This window comes from Protopterus annectens, chromosome 7.part0 (assembly GCF_019279795.1).
Source record: "Protopterus annectens isolate FY-2018-M chromosome 7.part0, PAN1.0, whole genome shotgun sequence".
Classification (NCBI taxonomy): Eukaryota; Metazoa; Chordata; order Ceratodontiformes; family Protopteridae; genus Protopterus; species Protopterus annectens.
Window position 1 is genome coordinate 476,395,979 of NC_056739.1, and position 27,956 is coordinate 476,423,934.

The 27,956-nt window shown below is 38.3% G+C and overlaps 1 protein-coding gene across 1 annotated transcript in view; it reads right to left on the minus strand.

Annotated features, from left to right (window-relative positions):
• The window catches only part of LOC122805994 (extracellular calcium-sensing receptor-like), a 178,067-nt gene that overhangs the window by 24,071 nt on the left and 126,040 nt on the right, over positions 1–27,956 (minus strand). Inside the window, exon 4 of the mRNA XM_044076235.1 lies at positions 10,960–11,083. Coding sequence (XP_043932170.1) covers positions 10,960–11,083 — 124 coding nt within the window. The remainder of the gene's footprint in view (positions 1–10,959; positions 11,084–27,956) is intronic.

The window sequence follows — 27,956 nt, forward strand, 5'->3', positions numbered from 1 at the left end:
TCCAACACACCAGGAGAAGGATTCTAGTAACAGAAGGAAAGAGAGTTGGGATGATGCAATTTTGGATAGTTTTTTTCAAGCCTTGAAGGGCTCAAAGCATTCTATCTTTAGTTCTGTGGAACAATCACAGCATTCAAACAGCATGTCAGACTTTACAGTGGGAAAAAATGGGACAGCGGAATTAGGGTAGTAGAGCACTGGCTAAACTTAACTTAAGGGAAATTGAAATTAGAGAACTGGTCAGTTTTTGTTTAAATTGCCTGAGAGATCATGGTTCCAAACTGAGCAGTTAAAGCAGGCCGTGAAGAAACAGTTGAGACATTATATTCTAAGGGGACTGTTGAAAAGGGAGGCTGGTGGAAAAAGGGCAAAGAGCAGAGTGGAGTTGAAGGGTGCAGGTAAAACATTTTTATGGAAGGGAGTTGGATAGATTGAATAGGAGCTGGGAGGAGAATAAAGGAGTGAGACTTAATGAAGCAAACTAGTTTTCTTGTATAGAGATATACGCAAGCAATAATGCCCAACATGGTGTGTGTTAATATGTAATTAATGCCAGCCCAGGAGTGTTATGAGGGCCTCTACATCCCTGGAAGGGTGTTACTTACATATTAAAACACACCCTGGAGGACGTTATTGCACTTAGAGAATGGGCTCTCTGTAAAATTGTTGTGTTTTACTTGCCTATTTATTTTTTAAGTACTATTTTATTTTTTTAATATATTTTTGATGTAAAACAGTTACTCCATCTAATGTTTCATACTTGCTGTAGTATATGTTAATGATGTTGGAGGAATGATTTCATGTCCAAAATATAATACTTTAAAAAATCCAGGTATTTAATTTATTTTTTTGGTCACTTACTCCTAAAATATTTAGTTTATTGACAGTCATTGGTGAAAGAAGTTACTAAATAATGACATGCAATTGAGCTTCAGTTTTATTTTCTTCAGAAAATTCATGCTAACATAAATTATTTTATTTAAGTAAATGTATATTTTTATAAGAGCAATAATTAAAATCTGTTCTTAATTTTGAGCATTTGTTCCCCTTTATTTTAGGCTTAATCCAGGTTTCTTCAGCTGAAGGATCCAGAAGTATACAAAGCTCTTTTTCTGCTGCCAGTGGTAGATCTAACTCTCTCTCTCTCTCTCTCTCTCTCTCTCTCACACACACACATACTCACCTCTACTTCAGAAAAGTAGCTTGTTACAGATCCCCCACCATACCCCAAGATTATCACTACACCTTTCTAAACATACTGGAAAATATTAAGATACAACCAAACACCCTAATACTGGGTGATTTCAACTACCCTGCCATTAACTGGGAAAACTACTCGGGTACCAACTCCTTTTCCCAACTGTTCTTGGAATTCATAAATTCCAATGCCCTGGACCCATTGTACCACCAGGGGTTCCAATATCCTGGACCTGGTCATTACCAACATGGGAAATAGATGCTCCACACCAGTGGTCACCCCCTCATTGGTCAGGTCTGACCATAAGCAAATCACCCTTGACATCCACATCCCACCCCCACCCCCAGTAAGGAAACCTTCTTAAAAAACTTCTCCAAAGCCAACTTCACGCTACTGAAGTCAGAAGTGACAAACTTCACGACACCCATGCAGACGGGATCTGGAATTTCGACTGCAAAATCCTAGACTAAGGCACTGTACGAGCACATCCACTCGTGCATGAATCGTGCCATCCCAAATAGAACCAAGATGCTCTTCTCCAAAAAAAGGAAGCCAATCTGGTGGTCCCCTGCTATAAACAAACTATACAACAGAAGGAAGAAACTGTTGCAGAAAAGAGAAAAATCCCAGGGTGCAAAAAACTCCCTCGCCAGCCTCAGTAAGAAGCTGAGATCCCTCATAAAATCCTCAAAAGCTAGTTACGAAAATAAAATTGCAGAAGATTCCAAAGACAACCACAAGCCATTCTATATTTATGTCAAGAATCTAAATGGCAATGCTCAGATCTGCTCTGAGCTACAAAAGAATGGCATTAAATATACTGATCCCAAGGATATTGCCAATATCCTGGCAGATCAATTTAGTGCCAACTTCACCCCCCTCTTACCCCCTAAAGGGCCCATCTTAATACCAAAAGATTGCCAAGTTCCAGTAATCATGGCCACACAGGTAGAAACCACACTCTCCAAAGCTAAGAGGACAGCATCCATGGGACCAGATGACATCCCAGGCTGTGTACTACATGAACTACAAAATGAACTGGCACCTCACCTAAGTGTCATGTTTAATCATAGCCTCACCTCAGGCTTCATGCCCACTGAGTGGTGCACAGCTACAGTTATCCCACTCCACAAAGGGGGATCTGCCTTGGATCCCAGAACTACCATCCCATCAGTCTGACAAGCCTGATCTGCAAGGACATGGAACGCATTATCATGGAACTTATAAACAAAGACATTGGCAATCTTCAAACACTGGAATCATCCAGTTTGGGTTTGTGAAGGGCCGATCTTGTCTTCTTAATCAGATTGACTTCTTCAAATCAGTCTCCAGAGCTATGGATGAGGGTAAGGCAGTCCAGACAGCCTATCTGGACCTCACCAAGGCCTTCGACACCAGCCCCCATTCTGGAGTCATAGATAAACTTACTAAGCTGGGCATAAATCCCTATATCACTCGATGGGTTGCCAATTGGCTTACTGACAGAACCCAGACTGTAAAAGTAGCTGACTCCAAATCCAGCTCCAGACAAGTGACAAGTGGAGTACCTCAGGGTTCAGTCCTGGGACCACTCTTGTTTGGCATCTACTTCTCTGAAGTACAGGCCAATACTAAGGGACTCTGGCTAACTAAGTTCGCAGATGACTGCAAACTGGGAGCCATTATTGAATCCCCAAATGATGTGGATATTCTACAAAAGAGACTTACAGAAACAGATGCCTAGTGCCAGAGCCATGGGCTCAAGCTTAATGCCAAGAAATGTATAGTTATCCCCTTTGGAAAACAATATGTACCTATGAATTACCACATAGGTGGCAGGACACTAAATATCGAAAGTGTGATGAGAGTCTTAGGGACACAGGTGGACAGTGGTCTCACTTTTGATAACCACATCACCACAACCATCAAGAAATCCTTCTATGTGGCACACTTCATCACTAAGGGCTTTTCATCCAGAAAAAAGGAGGTCATTGTCCCACTGTACTCATCCCTCATTAGACCCATTATAGAGTATAATGCCCCGTTTGGTATGTACCTCATAAGACATCTGCAACCACTGGAAAGGCCACAGATATACCTCACTAAAAGAATCACAGGCCTAAAGCAGATGCCATATGCTGACAGTCTAAAAACCTCCAGCTATACTCTGTGGCATATCATCTACTCAGAGGCAATCTCTGCTTAACAGAGATTAGGCCATGTCAAACCCTGAGCTGTTGGACATGCTCCGCTTAAAGAAATCCCAATCCCTCAGAGCCACATGCTCCAAGGATCTAAACCTTGTCATCACAATGAACATAACATGCTGGAGGGATAGGTTCCTGACCCAGAGATTCCCCATACTCTGGAATAAACTGCCCATACATGTCAAGCAGAGCGCCTCATTGGCCCTCTTCAAAAGGAACCTTGATGATTGGATGGGAGATAGGAAATTCACCCCGGGGATCATGTCAGTCACCCTGCTAGACAGGGGTCCAGAGAAGTAAATATTGTGGGAAGAAATATCCAGGGAATTGTCATGGCTAGGCTTGTATAGGCCCTTGGGCCGATAGCCTAGTACCAACCTATGAACCTATGAACCTATGAAAATGCATGCTAACACAAATCATTTAAAATATGTTCCCATATTGAGCTGTTCCTTAAAAAACGTGTGTTTTTTGACAAGCCACTGCATGATCTAAAGCTTAAAGTCACTAAATAGACATGCTTTTGAGTTTCAGATTGCATATCCTTCAGAAAATGCATGCTAACACAAATCCTGTTCTTCTAGCAACTTTCTAAGTTTATAAGAGCAATATTTAAAGCATGTTCCTATTTCTTAGGGTTTGTCCCCCATTTTGTCAGACTTTGTCCAGATTTCTTGTGCTAAGAGGTTGACAGTATGTCTAAGAGGTCGAGAGGTACATAAAATTGTTGCTGTTTCCAGAGATCGCTCTCACTCTTCACGCTCTCTCACACATACTACCAGGAGATTGTTCGATCACTTTCACACTTCATTCTCTCTCTGTCTCTCCCTGTCTCACACACACACACACACACACACACACACACACACACACACACACACACACACACACACACACACACACACACACACACACGCACACAAATACACACACACACTCAGTCTCTCTGCTTTCATGCATGCATTTACTCACACATGCAGACAGAAACAGAAACAAACATACACACACTTTTCTGTTTAACTCGCTTGATCTCTCTCTCTTACTCTCATACATGTATATACTCTCACACACATGCTTTATTTTAATTTTTTTTCTTCTTTTATTTTACACTCACTAAACAGCAAAAGCTCTGCTTAGCATGTGTAAAATAATGGGTCTCTTTTACTATCACTGGCATGAATACATACACTCACACACAGACATAAGACACACGCAATTATTTATTATTTTTTTTTACATTTTACATTCACTAAATAGCAAATGTGCTGTTTAGCAAGCAAAACATAATGGCGGCCATTTAGTTTTCTCAGTCCAAGCTCCACTGCAGCTTGATATTCTGCTATGAAGCGGCAGACTTGTTTTTCAGGGGGCATTACTTGTACATTAATACCCCGCTAAAGAACATTCATTCTCCAATCAGGATGCTAATGTACAGTTTACCCATTCTCTAATTTAAGTTATCAGCTTTTCCACGGGTGTGGGATCATCATATGAGATGTTTTTGTAGCTGGTTTAGGACTCTGATTCATTTATTGAGAGGGACATATATTGCTGAGGGGAAGAGTCAGAGATGTAGGGAGCCTGAAGCTGGTCAGACTTGTATGTTTTGGAATTGTGATAATATCAAGGTTTGTTGGAAGGATGTTATATGGGAAATTAAAATATGTTTGAAAAGGAGGTTGTCAAAAAATTTGAATTCCATTTGTTCAGATTGGGAGGAGAGGAATGTAGTTGGTTGGTTTCTGAAAATTTCACATCTCATATGAGTTTGTATAAGTTCTGTTTGCTTTGCTCCTCATAATTCCAGCGTGAGAAGAACTGCTGGAGCAGTTACATTTTAAAAGTTGTGATCTGTTGTTCTAAGTAGGAAAGGTTATTTATTAGTAGAAGCTGTAATATATAAGAAATTAAATGAACGTGTACATTTGGAATACAATAATGTCACAAAATATAGACATAGGCACTCAAGGGAACCAAATATTGTATGCTGATCATCGCGAGAGTGTAAACTCACAGAAGTGATGCAGACTTCATACTTATACGTTTGCAAGGGCCCTGCACATCAGCAGGAATGCTATATAGTACACTGAAGATATAATACATAAATATAGGATGGTTTTATTCACTTACTCCGTCTTGAACAAATTCTGGTGAAAAAATAATTACCTGAAAGGCTTTTATGAGTAGTATTCAAAGAGGTTATATCCATAATGCTAATGGCACTGCACTATTATTCTTTACTGGCACATGGAACTAACTAGTAGTTTAGAGGCATACAAAACAGCATAGGGCAAAACCTATTAGCCACTTCTTTACATGTTTCTATTAATCACAGTTAAAACAACTGCTGTAGTATTCCTCGTATCAACATATGCAGTGCTGTTGTATAGGCAGTTTTATACACATACACACACACACACACACACACACACACACACACACACACACACACACACACACGCGCGTGCGCGCGCACACTCGCCCGCACACACACACACACACACACACACACACACACACACACACACACACACAGCCTCTTGGTACTTACTCTGTGTGGCACTCTCTCACTCCTGCCATAGACAACAGTGAATGAGCAATGTAAAACAGCACTCTCAGTCCCATTGTACTAGTTTAAAATAAAATGATAGAACTTGACTTTGAGTCACTCTGTTGTACTACTTTGGTCCAAGAGTAAGGCTCCGGATAATTTACATTAGCATCTCCCCCCCTGGATTCTTGCATTTGCATGTGATGTTATCCAGTTAGGACCAGTAGGCCACTAGAAGTCTTACATGTCTAGTCTTCTTAAGGTTTTTGCATTGCACAAGTGTAGCACACTGATAAAACCCAGCAGAAACAGATTAGTGCAGATCAGTACATTTTAAAACATCACCCTATAAAACAATTAATGAATTTCTCCCCTCCCATACTGTACTTATCACTAAGGTTTACTTAGAAAATGATTTAAATGCAAAGAAGACAGTAAATGGTAATTTTGCTGCACTCTCATTTTAATATGTTGTCCTTCTTTAAATGCATTTGAAAGGGATTAGTTAAAAAGAAATATTACACCATTATTCTTTATGTTTTGCCATCAACTAACTGGCTTGCTTAAAGATGAACAGAATCACTGTCAGATTATAAGGAACATCTTAAACAGCAGGTCCCTATTAATTATTTGAACGTTTTAAAGTTCGAATGTTATATGGTCGACACCATGTGATCGAACTTTAAAAAGTTTGAAGGTAAAAAGCAATGGCTCTGTACGGCACAGAATGTGAAAATTTCCCTTTTCAGCACTGAAGTGCAATCTCGGAGTTGGTATATTTAAGTAGGGGGGATGGGTTGTGCAGGGGTGCTTGCCATCCTGCTCAGACTGTTGAGGTAATTTTTTTTTTAAATGTTTTTATTATATTTTTGATCTTTCAAACTTTGCTTATATGTTGTCGAACATATGAGGGTCAAAGTTTTGAAACTTCAAATATATAATATAGACCCTAAACAGATACACAATGTAAACTTCTGTTGTTTGCATTAAAATCAGGATGTATCATTTGCAGTTGGGAGACCATCTCTAGCTGTTCATAACAAACCTTTGTAGTGAATACATCATCAAGGCGAACTTGCTGGTCATGTTTACTTTTTGCCATACCTGTTGTTGATCTCTGTGTCAGCAGAAAGCCCTCTGAGCATTCAGCTCATGATTAATCCAGTCAAGAGCAAATTGCCAAAAATGATGTCTCTGACTGCCATATGATACAACATTTAATTAAACTATTGCCATATTACAGTAGGTTTGAGTACATAATTACTTTGTATAATTTTATTTTGGCATTTAATGTTATAAGAACTGTGCATTGTATGTGGAGATTGATGAAAATTAAGGAATATTGCGGATGCAGGTTTCAAATGAACTTTACTGTAGATTACCTGGGTCTATATTATATTCTCGAAAGCCGACAATGTTGAATCTGACATTGTCAACACGAGAATATTGAGCACTCAGAATCTCGAGCGTGTAAATAGAAATCTCCATAAGGGGACATTTCTGTTTACTGCAATGTAGTGCGGTCTTGGAGTTGGTATAGTTAAGTAGCAGGGGTGTGGGAGTGCAGGAGGGCTTGCCCCCCTGCTTAAACCCTAACGTTAGGGCAAAAATTTAAAGTTTTGATTTTTTTTCATTTTCGACGTTACGGAACTTCGACAATATGGTGTCGACCATATTGTATTCGATGTTCCATAACTTCAATGTTATAATATAAGCCCGGTTATCTGGTTTCTTGACATGAATGCTCCTTCAAAACTATGTCTCAGCTGCAGAAGTTTATGTACTCCCATTTGCAAAAGAGAGCAATACACATATATGGATGATACAGTTTTATGTTCGTTTGTTCAGAGTTTTCTTTTTTTAACTGTGTGTTGTTTTTTCCTTTAGCCTAAGTGCTTTATTTAGGACAATGATGTGCAAGGTTAGTCACAACAAAATATCTGTTTTTTCCTGCATCAAAATGCAGCAGAAGTTAGGTACTCAGGTTCTAAAGATCACAAAAGACAGGTCAACATACAACTCAGTTAGACTTCTCAATGGTAAGGAAAGGGCATGGAATAGAATCAAAGATTGCAAACTCATCCCTGGAGAAACAGTTGGCCCAAAGCATAAACTATTGGTTGCCCCAATTAACTGCAACCAATTGCCAGAGAAGGCTCTGCAGTCAAGAGAAAGACTTGGACTTGGCTAAAGACTGGGAATTTAATTGGAGTGAAAGCACAAGAGTTCAAGGAAATACTTGGGTCTAAAACCTCAGTAAGAAAAGTAAGTAGGTGGAGTTGAAGAAGAATGGCAGCATCTCAAAACAGCTTGGGTGAGGACTATAGAATGGATATGTGGTCAAGCCAGGTGTGAAGTAAGATACATCAGAAAGCTGCTGATGGAATTTAGAAATCCAGGACATCTTCAAAAAAAGAGGAGTGTAGGAAAAAGTGTGAGATAAAAAAGACAGACCGGGCTAAGAAGAAGTATTAGTTGGCTAAAAAAGCAGGCTAAAAGAGTAATCGCAGTAGCAAAGAAAGTGGCATCAGAGGTACTCTACCAACTTCTGGAATATGACTTAGCAGGCAGTGCAAAGAAAGTTCTCGGTTGCTAGGCAAAGATGGACAGATAAAGGGATGTCAGTAACAATCTGCTCAATAGTTCATAGGGCATCAAAAGCAGATGGAAGGAGTATTTCCATTAGCTTATGAATAAATGAAACCTCTCAGAAGCAGTATTGTTCCATATGCAGACAACGATAAAAGAGGAAAAACTCACCTTAGAAGTATGAACAGCACTAAGGAAAATGATGGGGAAAACAGCAGGCTCAGATAAGTCAAGGTGGACATGACTAAAATATTGAGCAAGCTTGAGTAGAAATGACCATTGACGGTACTCCTAGTAGTACAGAAAGAAAGGCACAGCTCAAGTGACTGAAGAATAAGCATTCTAAAGTCAGTGTATAAGAACAAAAGAGACATTCATAACTATGGGTGGTATAGAGGTATGAAACTCCTATTACACTGCATGAAAGTACTGGCAGCCATATCTGATAAACAAATGCGCAGAACAGGAGAAAGTAAAATGGGAGATGAGCAGGTCAGATTCAGATGAGGATGCAGCTCAAAAGACCTGACATTTGCAGTAAAACAGGGTAGAGATGAAGCTAAAGACATGGAAAGAATCCAATTTGAGCATTCCTATACCTGAAAAAGCAGATAATAACGTCCCAAGACTGCCAATTTGGGTAGTCCTGCTGTGGTTCAAAGTCCCCAAAACATTAATAGAAGTAGTGCAGGCAATGTACTAGGACCCAATAATACAAGTCAATACATTGTTTGGACTCAAACAGTGATTCCCATTGGGAGTGGTTATGCATCAGGGTTTCATGCCTAAACCCATGGGTGTCCATGCTTGTGATGTGATATATTAACAAACAGGTCAGAGGGAGCACATCAGCAAAGCTGCAATATGCAGATAATATGGCATTGCAAACAATCTCTGAGCAGCAACTTCAGTAAATGATATGGGACTGGAGTGGAAAACAGAAAGCACATGGGATGAAGCTGAGTAAAACAGTCACAACAGTAAATGGGGCAAATCAGAATAATTTAAAAATTTAGATAGAAAGGAAATAGTGGAATGGGTTAATAGTATCTCAGAGGGTTTGTTGAGGAGAAGGGAAATCTGAATGAGGAAGTCAAGGCAGGAATCAGAGGTGTTGTAGCCAACTGGCACAGTGTTACGGGTAGTGTATGACAGAAGAGTGCCAAAGGAGCTGAAAGCAAGGTGTACAAAACAGTGGTGACATCAGTACATTTGTATTCAACAGAAACCAGAGCAGTAAAGGCAGAGCAGATGAGGAAGCTAGAGGTGATGAACATCAAGTGCCTTAGATGGGTGGTAGGATACACACTCTGGAGTAGACAATGAAATGAAAACAACAGATCTAAAGCCAAAGGACTTCCAATTACAGAGAATGTCAAAGAGAACAGATTACTGTGTTTCAGGGACATGTTCAGGAAAGAAGACCGTGATTTGGTGAAGATGATTTGGGAGAGACAGGAAGAAGAAAACAGGATAAAGACATCCAGCCAATGACTGGATTGCGTGAGAGAAGACCTGTGATATCAGGCATGACTGTCAAAAACGGTAGGAGCTGGCTCTAAATCAAGTGAGGTGGCAACAGCTGACTCTCTAACCCCATGAAGAAAATTTGAGAAAAGGAGGTGCTGGTGATGGCAGGTTGTCGTTTGCAAGATTAGAAAAAGAAAAAAAAAATCACTGGCTGAGTTCCAGTATGGCCACTCCCGCAACAGCAACTGTAACTTAATATATAGTGAAGAAACAAATAAATTACAAGAGGAAGGGAGAAAGATAATAAGAGATGATAATAGCTCCATGCATCTTGACATTGTATTTTTTTTTTAGTGAGCATATTTTCTAATATGTATAACTGAGGTCAGACTGGCAAGTTAATAATTTTTAACTTCTGCCTGGTTTCCATTGTACCGTGTTTATGTTGCTTGACTTTAAAGCAGAAAATGATGCACAATAGTTTTGTTCAACAGCATCACTGGGAAAAACAAAACAGTATCCATTGTATTAAATACTCTTTTCATGTCAGAATATATACTTTAACATGGTCAGTTAGAACCTAATTGTTTCAAACAAAAGCTGGCTCAGGCAGATTCATGGTAAAACTACAATTTATTGAACTTTAAAAAACACAAAATAAAAAAGATTAGTGCTTTTGTCCACTTCTTATGAACTTCATCAGATCATCAACATCTGATGAAGTTCATAAAAAGCAAACAAAAGTGCTAATCTTTTTTATTTTTTAAAGTTCAATAAATTCTAGTTTTACAGTGGATCCGCCTGAGACACCTTTTGTTAGGACTTTATTTGTACATGGGTTTTGTGTTTCATTTAGAACCTAAATGCTTGTTTAATTTGCAAAGCTATTTCATGGTCTTAATGTATTCTGGTTATAATTCAAAAGCAACTTGTATACTACAAAAATAGTAGTTGACAATATTTACCAGTTTGATTGGTGATTTCTCCCTTGGAACAAGCTATGCAGTCAAAGCAACAGGGGGGCTGTTCTCGACGTAAAACCTTTTGATATCCAGGCTGACAACTTTCAGTGCAGACAGAATGTGGTATCTATGACAAAACAGATATTGCTCAGTGGTGAAGACTTACTTAAGTCAGGCTGTAAGAAATCATTGCACGTTGTTCTACCATGGGATATGGCAACTTTCTGAAATGTTCTTAGCAGCACTAAAATTATTGCAAACACAAAAATTCCATCTTTCTTAACAGGGATTGAGGCATAAAGCAGAGGTTAATAAATGTATTTTTTACTGGTGCTGTAATCTGGAGTCTAGAGTTCCAGAATGACTGAAAATTTCATTTCATCAATTAAAGCCTGAAAGGCTCTTACCAATTCTCTAGACACCTCATATGAAAAAGAACTAGGTCTAGGGTAGTGTTACCCACTACCCACTGTTTGTCTGAGCTTCTGGCTTGCAGCAGACTTCATTGAATCTCAGCACATTTAAAGTACTTCTCATGGGCATCATATTGTTTATCTTAAAGAGACCAATGTCCAGTCTGTGTCTTTAAGATTTACTGGTGATCCATTGATGGATATACCTGCCAACATCCAAAATGACCATCAGAATGACTACCCTCCTCTCCTGCATTAAATGTCAGATCAGCCAAGCCAGTAAACTGCTACAAAGTGCATACATTAATTTCTCATCAAAATTGGCAGAATTTCATGAAATGCTAATTAGAATTAGAAAAGTTCACATATTTTTTTAAATGGATTAGAATGATTTAGTTCTGTCTGTCATCAACATTTGTTTAAAATGCAGAATGTACTGATTCAAATGGGATCCATTAAGAGTCCCCAAATAAAAAACCTCCTAACAGCAAACTGGACAAGTCAAACTTATCAAACAATGTACTCACCAAAACTATTAAGATAACTTTAAACATTTTCTGCAGGGGACAATCCACCCTGCACCTTCCATGTAAGGGTCTTCACTGTTATACCCCATTACTTCTGTATTTTAATGTCAGGCTCACAGAGCTATGGGGAGATGGAAAGAAAAAACTAAAATGGAAGAAAATTGGCTTGCAAATCTATAAAGCTGCATAAGACCTAAAACATGTTAAAACAATCCAGAGAGTTGGGACTAGGCAGATGGTCTAGTACCCAGCACCATTCATTGATTAACAGTGATTCCATTGAATGAAATCACTGCAGCATATTTTGTTGGGAAATTTGTCAAATAGCATTGTTTTAGCTATGAACATTATTTCATTTGCAATATTTTTTGTTGGAGCGTTGCCGTCTACTGTGACCTTTTCCAGCTACATCTTACCCATCCTAAGTCAATACTAATGCATAAAAGTTGCATAGCGCATGTTCACTGGGGTGTCATCTACTTACCTTTGCACTTAATCTGTGTCTTGTTGTTTTACAAACTTCAGATGTTTTAACAAGATAAAACAACTGATTAAACTGTTAACTTGCTCATATATTTAAAAATTGTGGCTGTGCTGCATCCCTCATCCCTTACCAATTTAATGGTTACACAAATGTGGAGAAAAGACTGATTAAAAAATTAATAATGTCAGGTGCATAAATGGAGACTGCACTGGTAGTAACTTCCTATTAAGAACACCAAATGGAATTTCATACTGGAGAGTTGAACTCAGCCAGTATGAACTCTGTTAAATTTATACACAATGAGTAGTTAGGGAGATTGACATTTACCGCTGTTTAGAATTTTGACTGCACCATTTTTATTTAGGTTTACCATAAGCCTGTTTTTATTTATTTATTTATTTATTTCCAGTTTGATAACCGGGGAAGTCCACTGGGCTCGAAAGCCCGTTTTCAGTGGAGGCCCGGGGAGAAAAGCTCCATATTAATAATACATTGCACACACAACACACTGTGTTATAGCAGGATAACACCTTTAACAATTTCTAAAAACATAGTACTTATGGTAGTATACGTAAGAAATACATTGCACACATAGCATACAGTGTTATAGCAGGATAACACCATTAATAATTTCTAAAAACATAGTACTTATGGCAGTATACTGTATTGTTAGCATAGAAGAGAGACATGAGAATAGATTATACATAGATCTAGAATGCAAGAGACGTAAATCAGGGGGGAAGTGAAGGAGAAGCAAGGAAAAATAGAGTAGAAGAAATAGGTTTGAGTCTAAAAGCACATCTTATGAAAAAGGCGAAAGATACATTAGTAAGTCAAGACATGTATGTAGGCCGGGGGGAGGAGAAAAAAGCAGGGGAGAGAGAGGAGATAAAGAAGTAGAGGGAGGGGAGCTGAGGGGAGAGTTTGAAGAAGAAGGGTCGGCGGGGGGAAAAATGAAACAGAGATCTAATAAGATCTAGGTAGGAAAAATATGAAACAGAGATCTAATAAGATCTAGGTAGGAAGTATACAATTGCACTTCCAGTTTTGGGAGAGGTGAGAATGGAGAAGAGATTTGAATTGTTCATAACTTGTAGTGAGTCTTAGAAGGGAAGGAAGTAAGTTCCATTTTTTTGCTATAGTATAAGAAAGAAGGAGGTGGCCAAGAGGTCGTTTGGGTTTGTATACAGAAATAAGGTTTTGGTTTCCTCACTTCATATTACAGTTCCTGTTTGCATTTGACTAACTTACCTTTAATTTCTCTACAGGCTGTGTAAAGTTTCTCTAAATATTAAAATGACATTCATATGACATGTATCAGTTCTTAACATATGTTTTCATATCATGTCTAATTTGTCATAATTATTTAAACTGCAGATCTTTTTGTTTTATTTTTGAAGATTGTAAAATTATTTTGTAAAATGTTTTGTAATAATTTGGAACTTTTCTCCCCAGGACTACATAGAAAATGGACTTCTATACAGTAGGACTTAGCCAGTAATCAAATGCAAATAAATAAATAAATAGATAAAATTATAAGTATACAGGGATATAGCATATCATAATTTATTCTTATGCAAACCCTTGCCATATGTCTGTGTTAAATGTTCAGACTATGACAGAGTACTTATACACTGGTGCACTTCACCACTGCTGCATTGATGGATTTACAATCTCTGTGTTTTTGGATGGTAAATAATTCTGATATAACATTTCTGGGGACCATGGTTCATGCTCAATGTATTTGCGTACTGGTCTGAAAAAGTATTATCTTCTGTATTGCATCATACTAGATATATGGAGTGTAGCCATTTGTTATACAGCAGAAGTTGCCTGTAAGAAGGACAATTAACTCATGTACCACAACTGTGCTGAAAGAATGTACCAAAGGAATTCTGAGTGATTACACTTTAGTAAATGTAGTTGTTGGTCCACACATCCATGTCCCCTGTTACCTTGGCTCTGCATAGTTCACCAACAGTGCAGGCAGTCCTGATCAGGGATAGGGTCCACAAGTCATCATTGGGAGAACAAGTGAGGTGCTATCTGCATTATAACAAAATATTGTAGCTGCCAAGGTATAGGAAGGGGTAGAAGATCTAGTCCCCTCAGTGCAAATCAAACATGTGAGAAATCCTAAAGGCCATGGGCCAACTTGTAGCAACTGCTAACTCCCCAGAGATGTGAGTCCTAGAAAATACTGTCCAGTATAATGCCATGCAGATACTGTGACTGATACTCCATTACAGATTTACCGGTACTAGTGCTGACCCTCAGGACTTCCAAACAGAACCAGGTACTGGTCATGTAAATGGAGGGGAGCAAGTGGAACCAAGTACTGGTCATGTCCATGGAGGAGAGCTAGCACGTTGCACACATGTATTCGACACAGCCTTGGACACCAAAAGAAATGTACCTGGAGGCACTAGTGAAAGGCAAAAGAACAAAGTGCAGCATGGTAGTCCTCCTTTCATTTATGCTCTGCTGTCTGTGTTGTCTTTTGCATGTCATTGCTTTACAGTGAATCCCTTGCATACCTTGCAAACTGTCTACCTCACTTGCTATCCTATTCCATTGTTTGTGTGCATACTGTTGTTGTAGAATAGTGTTACACCACAAAATATAGCTTGCTCCTCTACTCAGTTCTTCTGTGGGTGGGCAGCATACCTCTCAACTGTCCAGCTTTTTGCCTCATATATTTTATCTATTCCTCATAAATCTGTAGTTTTCTAGCAAATTACTGGGATGATCTGAAGATTAAATTAATTAAATAATGACATACATTTGAGTTTAAGACTTCAAATCCTTAGGAAACTTTATGTTAACACAAACCCTATTGTTCTAGCAACCTTCCAAATTTATAAGATAAATATTTAAAATCTGTCCCTATTTTTGAGCCTTTGATCACCCATTTTGTCAGGCTTTGTCCAGATTTCTTGGGCTAAGAGGTTGTGAGGTATGGTGGGCAGTGTCTTCACTACTGCCTCTGTACCAGTCTCATCTGCTTGCTTAATGCTGCCATCTTTTCCCTGATCCTGTCAGATATTTCCTATATCACTTAGACTGTCCACTGCATGTCCTTCCTCCATGATCCATCCTGTGAGCCTGCTGATCCTCCTCCATGGTTACTATCACCTGCATGTTGTTTTTTGTTCATTTCACTTTGTGTGTTTTCAAGCACAAGCTCTGCATGCATGTATGATAACCACTTGCCCATCCCCTACATCTGACAATGTGTATAGCTTGAGTTTGCACTTGTGTATAATGTGAACTCTTTGAAGATTTCACGTTATACTATTAAGCCCTACAAAATTTCCTCAACCCATGACCAGTAGTGTTGACTTGGGCCATCTGATTGCATGCTCACTATATACACTGGAATGCACTGGTATGGTACACTGGAACAGGTTAACAGCTTCAAGTATCTGAGAGGGGTGGTTGAGGAGTCTGAATGAGAAACTGAAAGCTAGAATCAGAGGGCCTGCAGCCAACTGGCATAGACTATCAGGTGTAGTGTACGACAAAAGAATGCCAAAGAAGTTCAGACGTAAGGTGTACAAAACAGTGGTGTTACCAGTACTACTGTATGGTACAAAAACCTGCGTAGTAAAGGCAGAGAAGATGAGGAAGCTAAAGGTGATGGAAATGAAGGGCCTGAGATAGGTGGTAGGATGTTCACTGTGGGACAGACAAAGAAATGAGGACATAGGAGCAGAAGCCAAAGTAGCTCCAGTTGTGGAAAAGATCAAAGGGAACAGATTTCTGTGGTTTTGACATATGTGCAGAAAAGTAGAAGACAATCTGGTGAAAAATATTTGGGACAGACAAGAAGAAGGCAAGAGGAAATGAGGGCATCCAACAAAGAGGTGATTGAATTGTGTGGGAGAAGACCTGCAACAGTCAGGTAAGAGTGACAACGAAGGCAGGAGAGTGACACTGAATAGAGAGAGATGGCAACAGTTAACACAACACCCTGACTCCATGTAGAAAATGGGAAAAAAATAGGGCTGATGATGGTGATGATGTTGATGATGATGACACACTGTCACGGTGTCCACGGTGATCTCCCAATGGCATATAACTTTTTCCATGACATACTACACACATATGCTGGGGTCTCCTCTTTTGTGACACTGAGGCTATCATCTGTGCCATGTCTACACTTGTTTATTATTTATTGACTTATTTACTGACATTGATTACTGGTGAAGTCTGATTAGATAGAAGATCATTTTCAGTAGAGGTTTGGGGTGAAAATCTCCAAAGTATTACAAAAATATTTTAAGAGCAATAATTTTATAGTCTTTAAAACAGTACAAAAAACAACTACAGTTCAAATATTTACATCAAATTAGACATAATATTAAAACAATGGTTAAGAATAGATGCAAGTTATATAACAATGATTTAATAGTTAGAGAAATTTTTGCCAGGTTACAGAGAGATTAAAAATAAGTTAGTATAACACAAACAGTAACTGCAATATGAAGTGAAAAAAAGCAGGTGTAGGGTATATTTAGAGAGAAAGCCAGGGGAGATAAATTGATAGAAGCAAGGAGAATGGAGAGTTAGGACATTTAAGGTATAAACAGGTATTTTTCATATTTAGGGCTATAGTTTATCCTGGTGTAGAGTAACATTAGAGACAGCTTTTGGCTAGGAAGTTTTCAGAATGGTTTTGAAGGATGGGAGGGAGGGTATTGATTTGAGGGATACAGATAAGGAGTTCCAGGCCTTAGCAATGCAGTATGAGTGCAGACAATGCACAGCAGATATGATAGGTTTGTACACAAATCTGAGTTTTTGGTCACTGGATCATTATAACTGGGAATATAGTTGTGTAGAATACTATTGAGTGCTGGATAAACATATGGATTCTGGGTAATTTTATAGGTGGCAAGTTGTGTATATGTCAGTCGAAGGGGTAGTTCTAACCAGTTTAGGCTTTTTTGTGCTATACACTGGTGGGTTCTGAAAGGAGAATCTGATGCAAATTTAGCAACTTTTTTGTATTTTTTTTTAATCTTTATTAAATTATCACTTAAGACATAAGCAAACAAATGTTATCAAAAAAGAAAACAAAACATTTTTACATTTTTCCATTTAAATACAATATGTATCACACATATTTTCTTTGCTACTATCATCAGTCCAACATTACAAAACAAACTGCTGAATTCCTGCTTCCCTTAAACCTCTCTCCTCCTAAACATTATTTTGCATGTATTTTTTTTCTACAACTTCCATTTACTTTTACATAATTTGCTCCTTCCCTTTTTTATCTCTGTCATAATATTGAATACCCCAAAAATAGCTGGTGTAAAATTTGATTTCATCTTTTTAGTAACTGCTTTTTTGGCAGCCAACAGAAATACGCTTAATAAGGACAAACTATGTCTAGGCAATTCAGGTTCTGTATCACAGCTCAAAAGAATTGTTTTCTTTCTTACAGACATTTGCTCACCCAATATGTCAGTTAGTGTAATCTGTAGGGAATTTTTAAAATCTGCCAACTCATTACACATCCAAAACATATGTTCCCAGTTACTTTTTTCTTCTCCATCACACCTCCAACATTTGCTATCTACTTGAGGAAAAATTCTTTGTCTGCTTGGGGTATAAACATACCTATGCAAACATTTCCAAATAAAAATCCTAACTCTTCTGGACTTGGTAACATACTTGAGAGCCATACATATGTTTTCCCATTATTTTCTTGTAAATTGCTTTTCCAGTCTGTCTTTCTAATCTTTTCTAACCTCCTCTGATTGAGTCTTATAGTTATCATGCAATATTTTATATGCCCTGTAATGACCCACCACTGGACCAGTAATCAAGGAGCCTCAATTCTCACCACTGGCAACAGTGGTGGATGTTCAATGAGAGGATGCAACTACACACACAGTATTTCCAGATGCAGCTCTCTACATCAAGTGCAATTTCCCTTAAGAGCACACTGAGACCACAGTCAGTCCACTGGTGGTTTCTTCCTCTTTCTCCAGATCCCCAATCAGAATCCCCACTGGCACAGCTATAGAGTTGACTATTTAGCCTGGGTTCCAAGTCAGCACCCTCTCTGTCCAACCAGTGATTTGTGTACCTGCCCAAGAAACGGACACACACACACACACACACACACACACACACACACACACACACACATGGAGATTTGTTTTACACACACACACACACACACACACACACACACACACACACACACACACACACACACACACACACACACACACACGCACACACGCACACACACACACACACACACACACACACACACACACACACACATACACACACACACACACCTGGTAAAGGCTGGCACAGGTTTACTAGCTATGTCCCCTTCTTCCTAGACTATAAGGTAGTTGCCACTGCCACCAGAACCCCTTATCAGCTACTTTAAGCCCGTTAACAAAGGGTGTCCAATTTTACTGTGTAATATTAATGCTAATACAAATAGTAGTCTGACCAAGAGCAAGGCTATTAGGAGTGCCCCACGCAGTGTCACTAAATAAATATGCAATTACTATCAAAACATAAATATCTCCACACAGATCAGTCACAATGAAAGGTTTAAATAGATTTACTAATAAATAATAAAAGAACAAAACAATGCTAAGTATACATTCACAGTGACATGAGTGTTCAAAACCAGAGGAAATATTTAAAATAACATTGCAGTACAGGCTCACACAAATAAAGAAAAACATCTAAACTAAACTTCACTATATACCTGAATGTATCTAAGAGAGTTATACTGTACTGTTCCCTAGAAACGTACTTCATTAGAGCAAGGCAGATGTGGTTCTTATTGTGTTGTTGTCAGGTCCAAGACAGAATGCAGAATGCTCTGTCTCACTAAGAGACTTCTCAAAATAATATCCCAAATATTACTGCTGGATTAGCTTGCAGGATGACATCACTTCTTGTCATCTGGCTTCTAGTTCCCAGGCCAAAACCACCATTGCTAGAAGCTGACAGCATTTAGCATCTACCTGTAAAAATATACAGACTAGGGCTTTTTCTTGGATCTTTGACAGATACTGGAAGTCATAAAACAATTGCATTCCTTCATGCTTTAAAAGTAGCAATTAGCTCACTCCAAGGACAATACAGAAAGCTTCCTAGTACAGACCTTGTGTCTCTAGCTGTATTGAGAACTGAAAGGTACCATCTTTATGGCCTGGGCCCGTAAAGTTATTTAATTTCAGATATTTTTCTAAAGTTTGCTGGACTGAGGTTAACCTCCTGTATTCCAGTTTTTACTATTAAAATATATACAATTAAACAGTTAACAATAGTGCATGTACATTTCTGTTCTCTTCCAGTAGTGCACACTGTGGTTACATTTTAAACACTGCACTCTACAAATACCTTTTCAACACACATGTCTGTACAAGCATTTAGATATTTTATTTATTTATTTGTTTATTTATTTATTTATTTATTTATTTATTGACATTTGTTAACTGGGTTTGTCCATCGGGGCCAGAGACCCATTTTCAGTGGAGACTCGAGGAGAAAAGCTCCAGTTACAGACATTATACCATACACAAAAATTTGGTTTACAATAGATACAAATTGCAGTTTGCAAATACAAATTCATAGAAATTCACAGTGGTTAGACAAGAAAAATAAGGTAAAACATATCAGCAGATATATACACAAAAGTAAATAGTAGTAACCCCCCCTTTTTTTGTTATGATATTAATAACAGTTTTGAAGTTGTGTAGTACTGTGTATATTAAGTAGTAGTATTTTAGGAACAGTTCACATTGTGAGGTGTGAGAGATGATAATGCATGTATGGAGTGAAAGGGGTATCAGGAGGTAGATTAAGATGCTAAGGCAAGTATGATGGCAAAGATTGTAGAAAATTTTAGAAGAATTGATAATGGATAGTAGTGGAGTTAGGTAGGGTCATGACAATTACAAGTTTTGGTGTTTAGTAAGTGAAGCCCGAGTTCTTTCTTAAAGTGTATAGGGTGTGTAATGGAGCGTATGTGGGATGGAAGTTTATTTCAGGCTTGGTATACAGTGGATTTATACAGAAGTTTACCAATAGTTTTCTTAGGTTGATAGATGTCAAGGAGTTGCTGGTTAGTGGTACGGAGTTTGCGAGTGGGAGTATAGGGGGATACTATGGAAGACAGAGCAGGGCAGGAGGATGGTTTGTAAAGCATGGCGTGAGTAATTTGAAACTGAGATAGAAGGAGTTGTTGTGGAAGTTCTAGCCATTGTAGAGAGTTGAGTGTGAGGCAATGGTGTGAGTTATAAGGGGAGTTTGTGACGAATCTTGCTATTTTGTGGTAAGTTTGTTGGAGTTTGGCCAGGGTAGTAGATTGAATATTAGTGAGGATTGGGGTGGCACAGAGAAGGGAGGGGAGAAGAGCCTGTGCCAAGGAGAGTCTAGCATTAGAAGTCAAAAATGTATGGTTTCGGTAGAACATACCCAAGTTTTTTGGTGAGTTTTTTTATACTTTGAAGGATATGTAGGTTAAATATATGTTTGTCATCAATGATGGGTACCTAGAAGCTTTGTGTGGGAGTCTGGTTGAATGGTGGTGTTATTGGAGGTAGTGATGAGAAAGGTAGATTTCAGATGAGACAGAGAATGAGGGAGGAATAGGAGGAGTTTGTTTTTTGGGGTTTCAGGATGAGTAAATTATCAGACAGCCACTTTTCAATGCATAGAAAAGTGTCCTGGGTAAGAGTGTGAAGGTCAGAGATATTGCTAGAAGTCCAGATAAGAGTAGAGTCATCAGTGTATTGAATTAGAGCAGATTGTTTGCAGGACGTATTAAGTTCATTTGTAAAGATATTGAACAGGAAGGGACAAAAGATGGAACCTTGGGGTACCCCGGTTGTCACTGGGAGGTAGGGTGAGCAGGAGGTGAGGCATAAAACAGATTGCTGTCTATGAGACAAGTAGCTAGAAATAAAGGCTAGGGCGGAAGGAGATAGATTGAGGTTAGAAAGTTTAGTTAGATGTAAAGGATGAGAGACAGTGTCAAAGGTTTTAGAGAGGTTGAGGAAAAGGCAGGATATAAATTTGTTTTTATCATGGGCCTTTGCTATTGTATGTGTAAATGACAGAAGGGCTGTAGAAGTGCTGTGGCTAGGGCAGAAGCCATGTTGAGTGGGTGTGAGAAGGTTCTGCTGGAGGAGATAGTTTAGGAGTTGTGAGTGTATACATTTTACAAGTATTTTGGAGAGAGAAGAAAGTATGGCAATTGGTCGAAAGTTTGATAGGTCAGTTGAGTTCCCTCCTTTATGCAGGGGGATGGCGAAGAAGGATTTGCAAATCTCTGGCACTGTTGCTTCCTGAATAGATCTATTGATTAATAGGGATACTGGGTAGCTGATAGGGATACTGGGTAGGCACACACGACATGCAGTTCTAATAAATTTGTAGCACAAGCATCCTGTATAAATCATTTTTATATTCACCAATGACATATAATTATTTACAAAATTCCAGCTAGCTGTGCTGGCAGTATCTCCTTTTGTCACATGCCCTTCTAATTATCCCTTTTTTAACAGCTGCTTCTGTTCTAGATTCAACTAAAAACTCTACCAGAGCAGGTGTTTCACTTAAAAGTTTTGATTTTTGTGACGTCTGAAGGTTAGTAAGGATGGGAGTACCATAAAGAAATGTGGGGAGGATATAATTAATGGCAAGTGTAGCTTTAGTTGTGTCAGTGGGAAATTTTTGGCTCTATTTATTTGTTTGTCTTTATTTTCTGGGAAAATCCAACTGGGTAATACTCATTTTCAGTGTAAGCACAGGAAGAAAAGCTCAATTTGCTTACATTGCATTATACTAAAGTTCCAGTTAAACACAGAGTAGTTACTTTTCTATTTACATTTATACACACACAATAGGTACATTTATGCATTCTAAGATTTTACAGAAGTAAAAATTACTAAAGAGAAAGCCCACATGCAACTTAGTAGATTGTACAGGCAGCAGTTATGCATAACGATGACTTACCATGGTAATGGCCCATTGTCCACAAACATGAGTCGTCATCAGGGGCAGGTGCAAGTGAGCACTCCCTATTTAACCTAAATGCTGCTGTTAGAGGCTGCAGAATCTGTCAGCAAGCACGTTGTGATAGAGGCAGCTGGCAGCAACCAGGTCAAAGGTCACGGTTTTAGTCATCTGTACATGGCTGGTGTGCCATAGGAATTTTTGTTTAAAAATAATAAAATAATGAAAATAATAGGAAGGATCTTTTGGAGCTGATCTGCAGGTCATGCCAAGTGGCCAGTAGGGGGCTTGATTAAAAAAAAAAAAAAAAGAAAAAAAAAAGCAATATATATGTATGTGTGCGTGTGTGTGTGTGTGAGGAAATAAATATTAAAAACAGAAAAAGAGAGAGAGAATGAGGCTGATGTACAGGGCGCTCTTGGGCATGTATATATAGCTATGTACATATATCTGTATAAGGAAAAGAAAGTTGTATATATATATATATATATATATATATATATATATATATATATATGTATCAGTAGCGGCTGGTGACTTCAAATCAAAGGGGGGCTGCAGGAGACAGCTGAATGGGTGGGGTCAATGGGAAGGGGTGTGGCCAACTAGAAAGGGGAGGAGCTATGCTCAAAACCACAAAAACTAACTTTAATTAAATATGCTGCCCTGGGTGCCAAACTATCATTATGAGTGTACAATCAAGACATAATGAAGTGTAAAAGAATAAAAATATTTCACTGCATTGGCTGCATGACAGCTTACTTAATATCTAGATGGGAACAAAAAGGTTGTGAGGCATGAAAAAATAAATTACTTTTTAAATGTATTACTGGAATGCCAGTCAAAATCAAGCGCTCATCTCAAACCACTTCTCCTTGCACTGCAGTTCTAATTATAATTTATATTTATCTTTATTAAAGTACCAAGTAACATGCTGAAAGTAGCGATTTCTGTGATGCCCCCACTTGTAAAAATGTTTCTTATCCAAAAAAGACCTGCTGCTTGACAACTATCTACTTGTTTCATGGGGAAAACATGATCAAAGTAAAAAATGAAAAGCAAACAAGAAACAAGCTCAAGATACATTGCTTAAAGGATTACTGTACATGTTATGGACTACACATGAATGGCATTCTGTTTAGTTTACGGGTAAAGCCTCAGAGATCATTGGAAGTCTCCAACAAGTGTAATGAGCTTCTTAAAACAATGTAATCCTGTCCTTTATTACAAATACTGTCATATGCATTTCAATACCTAAGGCTTATACATTATCTAGTTAAGTATTCTCTGTATGGCAACAACAGAAAGGCTTTCAATGTTTTCAATTCTTTAACAGTATGCTTATTAAAGCTTACTTTCATGTTATGATCTCAGACAAGCTTACCTGATGGTCATTAAAGCATTGCTACTTAAACACAGAGCAACAGGCACTTTCTGAGTAATAAGCATAAATCAACAGTACAAAAATATGACAGAAACCAGACCATTCTTCAAAATCAACAACAGATGAAAAGCCACTTTAGTACTTGTGTCTGCCTTGGATGGGGGGATACTCTGTACAGTTACACTGCATAATTGCTCCTTGCCTTACTTGGACACATCCAGAGTCACTACATGGGGGAGTGGGGTGCAACAAGTATGTCACAATTTGAAATGTCTTTGGATGACTGTGATGGCCCTGACACATTTGCCATACCTCTCAACCTCAGAGCAAGAAATCTGGACAAAGCCATACATAGAAGTGGGACAAAGGCCCAAAAATAAGGACAAATTTTAAATATTGCTCTTATAAACTTAGAAAGATAATAGAATAGTAGGTCTTGCATTAGTATGAATTTTCTGAAGAGTATGAAATCTGAAACTCAAATGTCTGTCATTATTTTCTAACTTCAGTCTTTAATGATTTTCCACTAATTTGCCAAAAAAAACATAATTTTATGAAAAATGGACCAAACATGTGATGCAAAAATATAAAATAGCCACACAATACAGCTGGGAACCTGTCAAAGAAGGGACACTTTTTTAATATTAGTACTGCTAACTTGAGCAGCTAACAAAAAAGAATCTACATGCATTTCTGAAATAAAAGTAATCTATAACTATGATTATTACAGTTATTTTTTAATTGTAAACCCTCCATGTTTTCTTCCAAAATTTCTATTTTGCGGAGGGATTATTAGGGGAAGAGCAACATTTTGAGCCAAAATTGGGGAGAGTTGAGAGGTTTGGCTATGCCTAATTCTATAAAGCAATTTATTTGCATGCACCTCTCAACCTGTTAATGCAATAAATCTGGACAAGGCCAAATATATTGAGGGAACATATAAACAGTACTAAATATTGCTCTTGTACAAACTGAGGCAGTTGACAGAATAACAGGTCTTACTTTAGCATGAATTTTTCTGAAGATTATGAAGTCTGAAACTCAGTGTGTCATTATTTAGTGACTTAATTCCTAAATGATTTTCCAGAAAACCACAAGTTTTATGAGGAACAAACAAAAATAAGAAGCAAAAATCTATTCATTCTGTGAAAATCTGGACAGTTGGGAGGTATAGTTCAGCTGGGGCTGTCTTTGAGTTTGCCGCCCTTCCCCCTCACAAAATCATGGTCGAATGGAGCCCTCCCCCCTGCAGCCATTCCAATGATCCATTACTTGGCTATTTCACTCCATTTACCATAAACACTAATGTGCATACTGCTTTACTTCTATGATGATTTGGATTTCATTTGAAAGTTTTATTTTGCATTTTACAACACAAACAATAAGACATCTGCTAAACAAAGCAATGCAGTCTCACAGTGAAAACAGACTTAGCATTAAAACTTCTCTGCCCTTGAAACTCACATTCAATGAAATAGCATTGAAACCCACATTCAAAGAAAATACATTTTGCCAGTGGCAGATAAAGATTCACTTTGGGCTGTTTTCAAATCATAGGCCCCTTGCACATGAAACATACATGTGCTCTTTGATACACCTTCCTGATTGTACTAAATTATATTCCTTGTACAATACAGTACAGTTGTTGGTAGGTGTTTTAAATGTATTGTTTTGAACATTTTTCCAGTAAACAATGAAACAAAACACATCCACCAATAATGACAAAACTGCCCAATTCAGAACATTTTTACAGTAAACAATGAAACAAAATGCATGCACCAATAATGACAAAACTGCCCAGTTCAGAACATTTCCATTATAAAAGTCTACTCAAACTTCTACAGTCCACCATTATCAGTAAGTATACGCAATCTCTGCAGAAGTAAAAGTCATCTAAATAATTCCATATTAAAGAAATCTGTAACTAATGAAGAGGTTGCTGCTAGCAAATAACTTTATATTTCCTTGTTTCATCTACAAAAAGAGTGTCTGTTGCCCTTGAGGAATAAATTGCCTATGTAGCATTAAAAATGCTAAGCTATTAATATTGCAATAGGGAATGTATGGCAAACTGATAACAGGTTCATAGTTGCCAGGTACCTTTGCCAAAAAAGACTGCAGCATCCACCCCCTTTACAACACAGTACAGTATCAGCAATGCATCTACCTACTGTGGGAGTAGAACTGAGAGCCTTCTGCATCAAAAATAAGTATGCTACCTGTTGGTCTATTAACAATGCAAGCAGACTCAACATAAGCAGCACTCAACTTTTGTTCCCCTGCAGCTATCAGCTTCTTGTAAAATTTAATTGACACTCAGCTGTATCTCTGAACTTTGCAGCACAAGAAATCTGGAAAAAGACAAAATTTATTGTGGGGGGGGGGGCAAAAACCCAAAAAACAAGGATATATTTTAAACATTACTTCTATAATGTTGAAAAGTTGTTAGAATAAAATGCTGTGCTACCACCATACATTTCATTGTCAAGTATTGAACCCAGGACACTGTGCAAAACAGTCAGAGCAACATACCACTACACCAAATCATCTGTTTTATGAAAGAGAGGAAGACTGAAACTTAAATGGCTACCATTTAGTAAATTAAGTTCTCACCATAGCTGTCAACCTCTTAGCACAAAACACCTGAACAAAGCCAATAACGGGGAATACAGCCCCCCAAACATATTCAGTGAATTCGGTTCTCACCATAGCTCTCAACCTGTTAGCAAAAAACAAGTAGACAAGACAAAGCCAGTAATGGGGGAAAACATATCCAGTGAATTCAGTTCTCACCATAGCTCTCAACCTTAGCACAAAAAACATGGACGAAGCCAAGAATGGGGGAATACAGTCCCAAAAATAGGGACAAGGTTCAGATATCCATCTTATAAACTTCAAAAATTGCTAGAATAAAAGGTTTTGTGTAACCATTTACTTTCTGAAGAATATGAAGTCTGAAATTCAAATGCTTGTCATTTTTATTTAACATTTGTTAACCAGGAAAGTCTGACGTGGAAAAAAAGCCAATTTTCAGCAGAGGCCCAGGGAGAAACACTCCAAACACATGTCTTTGTAAGATGGGAGGACACCAGAGCAAACTCACACAAACACAGGGAGGACATGCAAGACTCCACACAGATGACTCCCCAGCCAATAATCAAACCAAAGAACCTGTAGCTGTCAGACAGCAATGCTACAAGTGCACCACTGCACCACTGTGTCAAGAAACAAAAATACAGAAATCATAAATTTTATGAGGAACAGAACAAATATGAGGCAAAAATCTGCAAATTTTTAACAAATGGTGGGTAGGGAATTCAGGCTCTTGCCACTTGGGCCCAAGGTACAGGGTTCAAGCCTTAATCTCTACCCACCACCATGTAGCACCTGGGGCATTTCACACACCGACACACACACACACACACACACACACACACACACACACACACAGCCTATGGGTGATGCAGTCTGGTGACCTTCTGGTCATCACCACACAGACCTCTGGGGTGGAAGGGTGGAGTTTCTGGCCTTCCCTATCCGAACTGCCTAAGAGAGCAGTCTGGAGTTCAGGAATGAGCATGCATGTGTGTGTGGAGTTCTGGTCTGCCTCTGACAGCAGTCAGAACTAAGGATGCATGTGCGGAGTCTGGGACTAAAGATTTTTCATTTTTTTCTTTTTTATGTGGGGAATTTATTCATTTTTACAGGTGGGAGGGCTGCAGTCCTGCAGTCCTATAGCACGAGCTGCCCCTGGTAACATCGATTATCCACTTATTTATTTTATTTATTTATTTGCAGTTGTTTAACCAGGATAGTCCACTGGGCCTAAAGAACCCGTTTTCAATGGAGTCCTGGGGAGAAAAGCATCACATACAGATTATACAAATATTAAGTTCCACACATTGATTACATGAAGATTACAGAGAGTAACATTGTACAATTTCTGGTTATAAGACAGATCGAATATAATTTAATCAAAAGTAATAAATGCAATAGTATTAACAATAGAACCTTTTTTTTTTTAGTGGGATAGGTAGTTAGATGCAGTAGGCTAAGAGATTGCTAGGTACAAGTAAGGAGTTGTATACTACAAGCAAACATGAATTCGCTAACTGGGATTTGTAAGAAGGGGAAGAGAAAGAAAAGTGGAGAGTAGGTTATGGGGGATGGGAGCAGGAGCATCG